The sequence below is a fragment of the Phoenix dactylifera genome, chromosome 1 (genome assembly GCF_051530095.1).
Source record: "Phoenix dactylifera cultivar Ajwa chromosome 1, Ajwa_hap1_PhDact_Kaust_v1.1, whole genome shotgun sequence".
In the NCBI taxonomy this organism is placed as follows: domain Eukaryota; kingdom Viridiplantae; phylum Streptophyta; class Magnoliopsida; order Arecales; family Arecaceae; genus Phoenix; species Phoenix dactylifera.
Window position 1 is genome coordinate 140,250 of NC_143190.1, and position 13,330 is coordinate 153,579.

The 13,330-nt window shown below is 43.0% G+C and overlaps 1 protein-coding gene across 1 annotated transcript in view; it reads left to right on the forward strand.

Moving 5' to 3' along the window:
- LOC108510701 (putative histone acetyltransferase HAC-like 1) overlaps positions 1 to 13,330 on the forward strand; it is a 43,960-nt gene that overhangs the window by 27,959 nt on the left and 2,671 nt on the right. Inside the window, exons 7-9 of the mRNA XM_088715494.2 lie at positions 11,898 to 12,008; positions 12,193 to 12,485; positions 12,572 to 13,069. Coding sequence (XP_088571620.1) covers positions 11,898 to 12,008; positions 12,193 to 12,485; positions 12,572 to 13,056 — 889 coding nt within the window. The 3' untranslated portion in view covers positions 13,057 to 13,069. The remainder of the gene's footprint in view (positions 1 to 11,897; positions 12,009 to 12,192; positions 12,486 to 12,571; positions 13,070 to 13,330) is intronic.

Genomic DNA, 13,330 nt, shown 5'->3' on the forward strand with positions numbered 1-13,330 from the left:
TAAAAATTCAAGCTCAGGCCCATCCGAAATGTTCCAAGCTTGAGTGGATCGGGTGGGCTGTGCGGCTCATGAACACTTTTGCTGTGCTGGAACCAATAGTCATACTATGCTTTAGTATATTACTATACTAATTTGTACCATTACTAATAACCTACCGGTATAAGTATTGAGTCCTAGTATGTCAATCATTGAGTTGTGTCATCCTTGGTAAAAGATTTTGGTTGCTAGCATCTAATTAATATATTGGTTGCAAGGTTATAATTATGATCACTTGTTTGGGTAGTCTAATGCAACATATAGAGGGCGTTTGGTATGGAATGATCGTCCCAGGATCAAGGGTGATGTGGGTGGAGGTGATGAAATCACCGCATTTTATTGCACCACGGTGATCCTACGTGGCGGTGATCCTAAATCACCTCCACTCCTCAAATCACTGTCCAATTCGGTGATGGGATACCCGTCCTTGAGGTCGAAAATCCAAGATCACCCCATGGCAGTGATCCTAGGTTGAAACTTAAAGACAAAAATACCCCTCAATTTAACAGAAAAATTGATATATCAATATACCATCAATATATTATGTCAATGTTATATATATATAATATTATGTTGATATTATATATTATATCAATGATATATATATTATATTATAATATATTACTAATCATATTATTATCCTATTATTATTGAAGGATAATTTTAAATTATAGTAGAAATATATTATTATATTTTATATTTATATAATGAAAATATTTAATATATTACTCCTGTTTACCTTATTTTCCTAATCAAAATAATTATTAGTATTAAAAAATCTATTATAAGTATAAATAAAACTATTAATTCTATAATGAAAAATAACATATTTTTATAAGATTAATAATTTATAGGAGTAATAGATATATATTTATAGAATATATTAATAATTAATATATTGATAAATATATTAATATTTTATTATAATATATTTTATATGATTAATAAATATATGATAAGGGCTACTAAAAGTAGAATATGTGACAAAATTATGGAGCTATTATAGGAATTAGCATATTGACTTACATTTTTGATTCATAAGAATTAAAAATACATAAAAGAATTCATGTAAGATATATCAGGGGTATTTGTGGTATTATGTGGTCGGTGATCTTGGATCCCCGCACCATACCAAACAAGTTACTCATGGATATTCGAGAATTTTTAATCACTGGACCATAGCCTACCAGATATATTGATTTTAGATCACTGGGGATCAAATCACCCCATCTCAGATCACCGAGGATCTTAGATCACCGTGGTGATCCTGTTGGGGTTACCAAACGCCCCTATAGCGTTGTGTAATGATTGACATTTGCTTTGTTCAACTATATGATCCCACATACAGTTATGTTCGCATGATTCATTTCTAAGGTGCCTTTTTTCATTAACTTAATAACTTTGTTGATAATTGCTTATCTTATCCTCATTGGCAATTAGGCATAATCCATTCTTCTTGGCTAGATCATCAAGGTCTACAATGTAAATGTTTCCATGCCTATGTCCTATGAGTACAATACTGTTGTCTTTGGAACTAGTGATTATACATGCTGAAGATTTGAAAGAAACTTCAAAACCTTTGTCACAAACTTGACTTATGCTTAGCAAGTTATGTTTTAGACCATCAACCAATAAAATATTATCTATAAATATAGATGGAGTGATATGGATTTTATCCTTTCCAATAATGTGTGACCTTTGTCGTTGTCACCAAAGGTTACCACTCTACCATCTTTAGATTCCACGGTGATGAATTGATCCTTATCACCAGTCATATGTCTTGAACAACTACTATCTAGATACCATAGTCGATTCTTCTTATTGGTTGTAAGACATACCTGCAAGCAAAATCAAGGATCCATTTTAGGTACCCAAACTATATTGGGTCTTTTAAAGTTAGTAGTTATAGTTCCTTTTGGAACCCAAATTTTTTTTAAATCTTGGTGTGCCTTTTTCATTTAATTTATTGTTATAGTTAAGTTTTCTAAAATCACATTCATAGGCTTTATGTCCTATTTTGTTACAACAATAACATATTATGTTTTCATTTTTGGATTTAACAAACAAGTTCTTTAGACATTTTTGTTTACTATTTGTTCTATAACCTAATCCTACTTTATTGTAAACGGCTCTTTGACTACCTAAGATCATATTCAATTTTGTTGAGCTAAGTGTGAATTTATCTACCAAAGATTTATATTTTTCAACATCTCTCTTTAGCTCACTATTTTCTTTAATTAATTTTTCAGTTTCATGAGTTAATTTCTTACTTAAAGTTTCATGATTATTAGATAGTTTTAATTTTTCTTCCATAAGAGTCTGATTTTCATTTTTTAACATTTTATTTTTGTGAATTAGTTTCTTGTGTTCTTCCATTAGGTCTAGAAAAGCATCATGCAATTCATCTATTATAAAATCACAATCAAGTTCAGCATCTACCTGATCGTCGTTTGCCATGAAGCACATTTGAGCTGTATGTTACTGATCTTCCTCTTCTGAGCTTGATCCCTCACTCTCACTCCATTCAGCCATGAGAGCTTTCTTCTTGAGTTTTCTTGCTATCCATTTTAATTGTGGTCAATCTATTTTGAAGTGCCCGAGCTTATTGCATTCATAACAGATGGGCACTTTCCTTTTCTTTTCTTTGTCCTTACTCTTTTCTTTGCTAATGCTGCCTTTGGAGAATGGCTTTCTTTTGTGAAGTCCTTTCTTATTTCTTATAAATTTTCTGAATTTCTTGGCAAGCATCGTTACTTCCTCTTCATCATACCCCTCTTCATCATCGGACTCATCTGACTCACTGTTCTCTTTAGGGATTGTGAACTTGAAGGCAATTGTCTTCTTTTTCTTGACTTCTTCAAAGTTTTGCTTCATTGTCAGCTCATAGGTCATGAGTGACCCTAGAAGCCTTCTAGCTGAAATATATTGAGGTTCTTGGCCTTTTGAATTACAGTCACCTTGGCCTCCCACATACGCGGTAGAGACCTGAGAATTTTGCGCACCAATTTAGAGTTAGAATAAGATTTGCCTAAGCTTTTGAAACCATTGATTATGTCGGTGAATCTTGTAAACATTTCAGTTATACTTTCAGAATGTTTCATTTTAAATAGTTCGTATTTGTGTACTAGCATATTTATCTTGGATTCTTTAACTTGATTTGTGCCTTTATGTGTAACTTCTAATCTATCCCAAATTTTCTTAGCTGAATTACATGTTGATATTCTGTTAAACTCATTTGCATCAAGCGAGCAATAAAGGACATTCATGGCTTTGGCATTAAATTGAGCCATCCTCTTATCATTATCATCCCATTTCTTTTGTGGCTTAGGGATGACAATGTCATCTATACTAGTGGTAGGTGTGTGTGGTCCTTCCACTATGATTCCCCATATATCAAAGTCTAGTGCTTGTATAAATATCCTCATTCTTGCTTTCCAATAGATGTAATTCGTGCCATTAAATAGGGGTAGTTTATTTGTTGATTGTCCCTCGGATAGAGAGCTACCCATTTGAGTTGTCATGATCTTTGGCTCTTGATCGTGAGATCAACAATTAATACTAGAGCATCTGCTTTGATACCACTTGTTGCCCAAGATAACAACCCAAGAGGAGGGGTGAATTAGGTTTTCTAAATTTTTAAGACCTTAATTAAGTTGATAGATGGGTAAATTGTTTTGGCTTGTGTTAGAGCATATAAGTGTAGTGGAAGCAAAATAAACACAATGCAAATACAAAAGAGCTATAGTGGTTTGGTGCACCCCAAGGCACCTACGTCCACTCCCCAAGCATTTCCTTGGAAATTCACTATAATCCCTCGGATTATAGTTAGATTGTTTTACCGGACTCACAATCCAAAATCCTACAATTGGTTTTACGGGATCACCAATTAAACCTAACCGTTGGTTTTAGGGGCTCACCAACAAACCTTACAAAGAGAAATAGAGAAGAAATTTAAAGCTCCTAAATGAGCAAGTGATACAATTATGCACTAAAAGAAGAGGTAAGAGTATAGTTATCGCTTTGTAGATTGCTCTTCTCTTCTTTGCCAAGATTATTTCACTCCTCAAGGGGTTGGTAGAGCTCTTGAAGACGCTTGAAAATTGCTCAACCACCTTCTTTCAGAATTTGAATGAAGCGAAGGTACAGACACAAACTTTCTTGCCTTCATCAGCAGATATTATAGTCCTTACATCATCAGAAGGAACAGAACAATCAGCTAGTACTTCAACATCCGATCCTGCTTATAGGATGGCTGGGGCACGTATAAACACTCCACGGAAGCTATCAGGACCCCCTTCTTTCTCTGCAAGCTTAGGCACTGACAGAATAGTTTCAAAGCTCTGAAGCTGCAAAACTATAACATTATGTAATCATTGAGCAGTTGTAATGTTCATCCATTCTATCGAAATAGAAAACGAGCCAGAGAAAGTGCCACAACGCATGGCACTTAGTGCGTGGTTTTAACCACGCACTGTCTTTCGTGAAGAACACCCCGTACCAGTGCGAACCGGCTCGGTTCGCATCGGTACGGGTATATACCGGTGGGAACCGAGCCGGTTCGCACCGGTACAGGCCATGAACTGATCGGTTCTGACCAGATTGGGTCGGAATCGATTTCAATAGTCGTACCGTACGGGTCGGAAACGATTTCAATAGCCATACCGTACCGATGCTGGTCGATTCAGCAGACCATGGTTATAAATCATATTAGTTTGACCAAAATAAACACAAAATTAATTTATCTGAACTTTAAGCCCATATGTATCGAAGTTATTTTAGCTGTGTTTTCTATATATGTTCTTCCATTTTTTTCTTTGGAGTAGTCAAGTGGGTTTAGAGGTAGTAAAGAATATAAGATCTAAAGGATTTTTAAAACATTGGCATTTCGGATTTTGGGCCTCTTTTTGATTCCCCATTAGTTCATTCAGGAGAATCCAGCAATACTAACACAACAAGGGTACCTCAACTAGTTAGAAAGATCAACATGGAAACATAATGGTAATTGGAGGACTCCATAGAGACATCACTTTCCAGGCGCATATTCAGAAAATTGAAACTACAAAAGTCAATATAATGTGCGAGTAACAATTTCTAATACAGTTGTATTCTCATGGTACTTCCCTAATACATTATGTGATTGGGATGCTCGCCAACAATAGCATTTCAATAGACAGGAGGTTAAGAGGAAAGCAGAGACTAAAAGGTTAAAACATCACTACATATGCCAAGGCACACATGTAGATCAAGAATGAAACAGAGATGACTGCAATGGAAACGATAACAAAGCAACTGCTTCCCACTTGCATATCAACTTCCAACACATCACGTTTCTAATGGATGATGCGAACTGGAACTACTTGTCTCTAGAAGAGAATAGAAAGGTCAAGTTTCATGTCTATAACATATGTGATGAGATGTTGCATTGCCACGCTGCAGAAAAAGAAAAAGAAAAAGAGAAAATACAAGAACAGATTGATAAAGGGGAGCCTGTGAGTAAAACGGAGGCATATATCAACAAAAGCAGCATGTTTCTTGTTTGCACATTAGTTTCAAGCATAGACAAGAATTTAGAAGGAGAAGACAAAATGAAAAAGTGCGCTAGATTAAAGAAACATATGCATAAAGGCATTTAAACAATAACCGACCAGTAACCTCCTCAAAACAAGTAAAGAGGGATTAAGGGGGGAAAAAGCAGACAAATTTTCTTGTTTTCCTTTTTGCTGAAAGAGGTTTATTGAAACTAGGGAGATCGCAAGGGATAAAAAGCCACAGATGAGGTTGTGGCAATCGGCGAGCTTGGCCATGGTGGTGCTCTCGCCACCGGGGATGATGAGGGCGTCCACGTTATTCAGCTGCTCCGGCTTCCTTACCTCCACTCCCTTGACCCCGACTCTCCTCAGCACTGCCAGAGGATAGTTTTCTTAACCACGGCAACATGAACGAAAAAGAGAGAAAAAAATGACGAAGAGGAAGGAAAAGAAACATGAAGAATTCAAAACTATTTATTGATTTAAGGTTTTCGTCCGACAACTGAATATTTGGCTAGATTTCCGAAAAGAAACAATGGGGCGAGCCTGGTATGTGTTTGTTAAAAGAACCCTGCAGTGCGAGGATGTCAACCGCCATAAGGCACCTGAGCCGATAGAGAGAAAATGAGAAAGAGAACGAAGGAAAAGATGCAGGATGGAGCCCCAAGATGACCCACCAACGCGATGCGATTTGAAGAGGAAGGGGAAGGAACGGCGGCGGCGCAAGGTAAGAAAGCCCCAACTGGAACGCAGTTGTGCACAGCTTTGTTCTCAACAAGTCTCTATTGTGGGCCAAGGCGTACCACAGATCTGGGCTAGTCTCCAGATCTGTGGAGTCTCCATTCTCCTCACTCCGAGAATGGTGAGGAGCTTGGCGAGTCTCCGATGCAATGGTAGGATTATTTTTTATTTTTCTTTCTCCTATTTCTCTTGAGTGCCCGAAAGCATCGGAGACTCGCCATGTTCTACCTACGCCATTGCTGCGTTGTTTTGTTTTTTTGGTCTTGTGAGAAAAGTAAAAACTCCCCTGGGAGTGCATATGGGGGAAGGCAGAACTAACCTGAATCTCCGCTAGCAGATCTGGAGGACTGGTAGAAGCCGTCCAAGCTCTCCCGGAGGAGATCGCCAGGGAGGAGTGGCTCAGTCGGCGACTTGGGAGCTTCAGGAGCAATTGGAGTGAAGGCCAGTTGGGAAGGTCGAGGGCGGAGCTGGCTTTGGGCCTACGCCTGCTGAAGAGGGCCAGAAGCCCACCCGGGGCACACGTGGGATCTAGGCCGAAGAAGGATGGGTCGGGCCGCCAGAAACCCGAGGCAGCCTCATCTTCTTCCTCTTCGGTGGAGGGAAGGCGGAGGTGGCGCCGTGACCGCTGCGGCACGAGGGCCCAAAGCCCTCCTCCCTCTGGGACAGCGCTCGCACGGTTGTCCCTGGCCGGCGACGAGGGAGAGGGGGTAACTCCGAGAATGGTGAGGAGCGGCCTGCCGCTGGTTCCCCCGACGACGGCACCAACTTCGGCAGCTGGGGAGGCGGCCCCACCACCGGCGCTGGTTCCCCCGGCGACGGCGCCTCCTCCGCCATCAGCTTGGTATCAGAGCAGCCCGGCTTTGCCCCTACTGCTAAAGCCACGATCCAGTTTCTTATTCCCTTTCTCTCTTTCCTCTCTCTCAGCTTTCACACGAAAAAAAGGGAAAAGGGGACCGGCGCCTCCTTCGCCATGCACCCACCCCCTTTCCCCTGCTGCTAAAGCCACGATCCAATTTCTTATTCCCCTTCTCTCTTTCCTCTCTCTCAGCTTCCACACGAAAAAAAGGGAAAAGGGGACCGGCGCCTCCTTCGCCATGCACCCACCCCCTTGCCCATAACTCCCGATCCCACCCCATCTCATCCGGCCCACACAACACAACCCTCCCTTCTTCAACGGCTCGTGCAACCTCTTCAAGCCCCTGCCTCAGTTCGTTCCACCCGCCATCACACCCGCGGCCACCCTCACCCCCACTCGCCTCCGCCACGTAACACCCCTTGCGGTCGTCCCGCCACCGCCGACCGCCGCTAGCTGCACCTCGCGCCACCACCGCCGGATCGACCGCGCCAGCCACGCCGACCGTGAGGAACCAAGAAAGCCCGGTTCGTCGTCCCGTCGCTCGTGCCGCACCACCCAGAGAAGAGCCGCTCGCTATTGTGATCGGCCGCCCCTTGCCGCGCCGCCCTATCGCCTACTCCATCGCTACAGAGAGTCGTAGGGTCCGGCTCTCCTCAAATCCGTGCGTGCATCCACCCGAAGAGGACCCTGTCGGTGACGCATCACCGGAAGCATCGCCGGTCGGAGTCCATGATCGGTTGCCGCCCATCGCCGCAGGTCCCAGAGCCCCGGCCGCCGCTAGCATCGTGAAGCTCAAAGCGCTCTCCTAAAACCATTGGAAGGTTGAAGAAAACCAGACTAACGGGTAAGAACCAAACCCGTTAACCCACCATCTTCTAGCCCGAATTCAGTTGGAAAAAAATGCATGTGCGTTGCACGGGAGAAATTAACAGGTTATCGAAGCGGGTCACGCCCGACAACCCGAATCCAACCAGATCCGAGTTATAAAAAAAAAAGCGAAGAGTACCTATTCCTCCCCTCCGATCGACACCCCGGTCGACACCGCCACCCGCCGACGCATCCTCTTTTCACTGCCACCCGATGCCGCCGTGCTCCGCCGCTCGTCGCTGTCTCACCACCTTCACTGTGCCGCTGAAGCCCAAGCGTCTCCGTGCCGTCGAAGCTCGTGCCACCGAAGCCCCGGGTTGTGCCGCTGCTCCCCTCCGCGACCGTTCTCCTCTGCCTCCATCAGTTTCATCCTCCAATGCCACCACCCCGCCGCGCAATGCCACCTCCACCTTGCTCTGCCCTTCGCCTCCGCCAATGACGCCGCTGCCATCCTCTGCCGCTGCTGCCGCTTAAATCCGTCGCCACCCACGGCGGATGCCGCTGGCCACCGTGTACTCCCCCCCCACCCCACTCTTCTTCACCACCGGCGTCCCCCATTTCCTCTCCACCAAAACCCCAAAACCACTTCACCCCTACCCCGTGTTCACACTCACCCAATCCCACCAACCCCCTCCTTCCCCTTCTCTGACCGCGACCCACCAAGATCCTCGGGCCATCAGGCCATAGGCCTTTCGGGCCCAAATACCCGGGCCATTCTAGCGTGGGCCTCAACAGGCCCGCCCACCACTTCAAGGCCTTCCACAGGCCTAAGTCCAACCAGCCTTCCTCCCCAAACCTCTTTCACACTGCAAACCCCCCCCCTTTTCCCAACCCTGTTCACACTTGTCCTCCATCAGCTTGGTTTTCCCTCCCCAATCCTCTACAACCACTGGACCACGCCGGGCCACCACATCGGCTTCATTGTCATGTATGTGTTTACCTTTTTCGCCAACTTTGGTCCCAACAGCACCACCTTCATCGTGCCTGTAGAAATTTTTCCGGCCAGACTTGCACTCGACGAGGTTGAGTTTTTTTCATCTGGGAGGAGTTGATGGGATATCAGAGCCCCTTATTCAAATGATAGAGTCAATTAGTTGCTTTTATTATTGGTCGAGTTAATTTAGTTAGTTGCTTTTATTATGGGTCGAGTTGATTTGGTTATTTGTTTTGGTTTTAGTCAAGTCAATTGGGTTACTGTTAAGTCATGTAATTGGGTCGAGTGATTAGATCGATTTTGGTATGTAATCAATCGGTTGACTTAGTCAACGGATTGAGGGTCCAATTTTGGTATGTCGTCAATTGTTTGACCTGATGTAAGGCCTATATAAAGGCCACCCCTCTCATGAATTAGGAGAATGGAATGATTGAATAAAAAATCCTAGCCTCCTTTCTGCTGCTTCTTCCTCCTCCTCCTCTCTTCGTCCTGCGTCTCTATAGCCTCTTCTTCCTCCTCTTTTCCTTCTTCTTTCTCTTTCCCTCTTTCCCCTAGAGTGGTTCGCCATTACTTTCCTTCCTTGATTTCTTTTTCTTTTCTTTCCATTCTTTTCTTTCTTTCCTTTTTCTTCTTCTTTCCTTCCTTTCTATTCTTTCATTTCCTTTTTTTCTCTTTATTGTTCTTTCCTAGTGTGGGTTCTCAGTCCTAACCCCATCCCGGTTCCTATTTTCTCACAAGAACAAAATGATTTGGTCATTACGAGACACCCCCATCACACTGTGATTTAAAACCATAGTTGCAATAGCTCCATAAGACATAAATTTGAATAAATAGTATATCGTACTGTAAGGTGTGAAGATATATCAAATTTAAATTACTTGGACATACCAGCATTTTTAAAAATAGCGCTAGCATAAAATAAGATGCCATTGATTCCACTTAGCTGCTGCAATACAAGTAGACCAATTCCTATCTGTACAATTACAAGACATGATTCCTCATTAGAAGAAAGTTTTTGCTGTCAAAGATAAATGAATTAAACTGTAAGTGGGAAGCACACAAATCAGTCACTCACTGGCCACACACAGCTTTGTTCTCAGTAAGTCTCTATCGCGGGCCAAGGCGTACCACAGATCTGGGCTGGAGCCCGCTTGACGTTTATGGCTAAGGTTAGAGAGGCCCAGCCTAATCCAGCCAAATGCCAATCAATGAGGTCCGGTGACGAGGGCCCAGATGCGACAGATTGAGGGGGTGTGGATTTGGAGATTGCGCATTCACTCTCGGATTGCTATATTTATTTGGAAGGTGGCCTGGGGGTGCCTATCGGCCGGGGTACACTGGCGGGCAGAGGGGTGATTAGATCCAAATGAACGAAACAGGGGTGATTAGTCGGACTCCTATTTCAAACGAAACAGGAGCTCGGCTGTGGCCTCTGCCACCGGCACCAGCGTCGGCCCTCCGCTGGCCTCCCTCCCTCTCCCTCTTTCTCCCTTTCCCACTCGCTCTCTCTCTTTTCCTCTCTTCCACGGTCTCCTGTGTCGGTACAGGTCTGCACGGCATGGCACGGGCATGTACCGACTCATGTCGTCGAGCAACCAGTACGGTGCCCGATACCGGCACAGCAGGCCCTAATCATGTCAGTTTTGGCAGGATTCGGCAAGGGGGCTGGAGAAGAAGGTAAGAGCAAGAGAGGGAGGAGAAGAACTGAAATACAGGGCCCGATCCTCGCAGGATGAAAAAAACACCTCTTGAGGCCTTTTTTATCATATGGGATCCTTGCCACCCCTTGTCATGGTCTTCCCCCCTCTTATGCTCTCTCCTTTCCTTCCCTCTCTCTCTCGCCCATCCTTAGGTAACATTATTGCATCTTTGTCACCAACAGGTTGTGGCTTGATCAAAGATTCCTCATCAGTGTGCTTCTGTCAACAGTAGAGGCTTGCCGATATGAATATTGCATCATAGTTGGTTCTACCTACCATTATGAGAGAAGTGATTGATTTTGCCACTATTCCTCTGTCTTGTTTCACTAATATTTGCCATAACTGAGTTGCTGAGTTGCTGAGTTGTTTGGAATGACAACTTGCAATAACTAGCCACTTTATCTGAGATGGAAACTTCATGCACTTAAAAATTGTCATGTCTATCATTGTTTATAAGTAATTTTTCTTCAGGGGGTATGCCTCTATTTGTGTGTATTACTTCTACTATAACTTTCCTTTCAAATTCTTGCCTTTTCTATTATAGTATTCCATGCTAGTCTTTGGGATAAACAGAAAATTGTGATACATTAATTGATAAGATAAATGTACCTGTGAAACCTTAATCTGCAAAGCATGTTCATATTTATAAAGCTTGACATAAACCACCCAGACTAAATGCTACTGGACTTGAGTCAATTCTCAGTACTGTGGTGTGAAATCTCTGGTTAACTCAACTTTGGGCAAGAGAATGGATTATCATGAAAGTTAGAAGATGAATTGAGAAGGGAGCTTATGTTATTGTTCACTAAACTAATTTCATATGCTTTCTGGAATGACCCTTCAAAGTTCTCCTAGAATCAGTAACACTCTAGACCAAGGTCCGCCGTACCGTTACGGGTCGGCGTACCGATGGTGGCCCGGACTGGTACGTACCGGTCTCATACCGGTTCTCCAACGATAAGCTACTTATACCGGATTCCACGCTGATCCGGTACCGGTCCTAGGTCGGACCAGTACGTACCGGCCGGTACGGACTGGTACGGCAGACCATGCTCTAGACAAACATTGAAGAAGTCAAGGTTTGATATTTTGAGCTGCATTCATCCTTTAGGCACATGATATACATCTAGAGCCTTTACTGTTAATCTGCTGCTAAATATCTAGTGCTATGGATAATGAATGAGTGATTTTTTTACTATTTGTCTTGACCACCCTAAATGATCGAGTGCACACAGCTACGATTACCTTGGAAGAAGAAGTCATCCCTTTTCCGGTGATTGGCTGCATAGATTACCAGAACTTGCAAGGCTGTTGGAAGAGTGCATATTCAAGGATGCTGCTAGAAGGTATTCTTGTTCTTGTATCAATATTTCTTTGCTTTGGTGCAACAATTATTTTATAAGGTCAAGTGTTTTTAACCCATGTCTTTGTGTTTTAAGACCTAGATATTCTTAATTTATTTGCAGTATTTCTGCTGACTGCCTTGCTAACTTCTGTAACTGCTCTAAACATGCCTATCTTTGTGATCAGGAAGATTACGAGTATGGTGATGGAGCCAGTTGAGCACCATTTGCAATTGATAATGAGGAGTTTACCAAACCACAGCCCTTTGTTGCATAATTTCACATCTTTCTCTTCTCTGAATACAATGGTTCCAACAACTGGTATACCCCATAATGGCGGCACAAATTCTGGAGTTTCTTCTGCAGCAGAAAACTCTGATATTACAGCCAGTGGTGCTGGTATAGGCATTGCCAACATGGGTAACTTATTACCAACTGGAAATGGCTTAACTGATGGTGCCTCCTTCAATGCATTTAATGGTAATTCTAGTTGTTTGTTCTTTGATTACTCTTATTCATTTTTTTGTTCTTTTTGCAGCGACAATGACTGTGTCCTTTTTGTTTAGGACCAATATCTAATGGGTACCAGCACCCACCTGCCAATGCTGCCTTTGGTTCTGGTGGAAACAGTATATCAATGGCTTCAATGGGTATCCCACGACAACTAAGGCAAATGGTACCAACTCCTGGGTTTAGTAATCTACAGGCAGTGTCCATGAACTCTGGATGCTCCAGTGGAATTGGGCTTTCCAGCATTGAGTCCAGTGTGGCTCCACTGTCGCAGCAACCAAAGCAGTATGTTGGAAGTCAAAACAGCCATATATTGCATCATATTGGAGGCCAAATTGGTGCTGCTGTGAGGTCTAATTTGCAGCAGAAGCCTTCAGTGTATGGGTTTACAAATGGACTTATGAATGGTGGGTTAGGGTTAATTGGGAGTAACATGCAGCTGGGAAATGGGCTTGTGGCATCAGAGGGCCACATTAGTACAGCTCATTATGGTAGCTCTCCAAAACCTATACCGCAGCACTTTGATCAGCAACATCACTGACAAAGGATCCCAAGTAATTATATCCACTTTTTTTAAAAAATTTTATTAAAGTTACAGCATCACCCCTTCTGTCTGTGGTGCGTAAATCATGTGCATTCTTGCTTTTATGTGTGCGATTTAAGTTATCCGCCTCTATTTTTTGAGTTTCATGCTGATTTACTGTTTTTGTAGTCTCCAGGTCTGCATGTGTGTCCACCTTTCATGTACATTCATCATTTGTGGCCTGTTGGCTAATTAGTTGTCATTAATTGTGATGATGTTGCTGTGTCTTTGT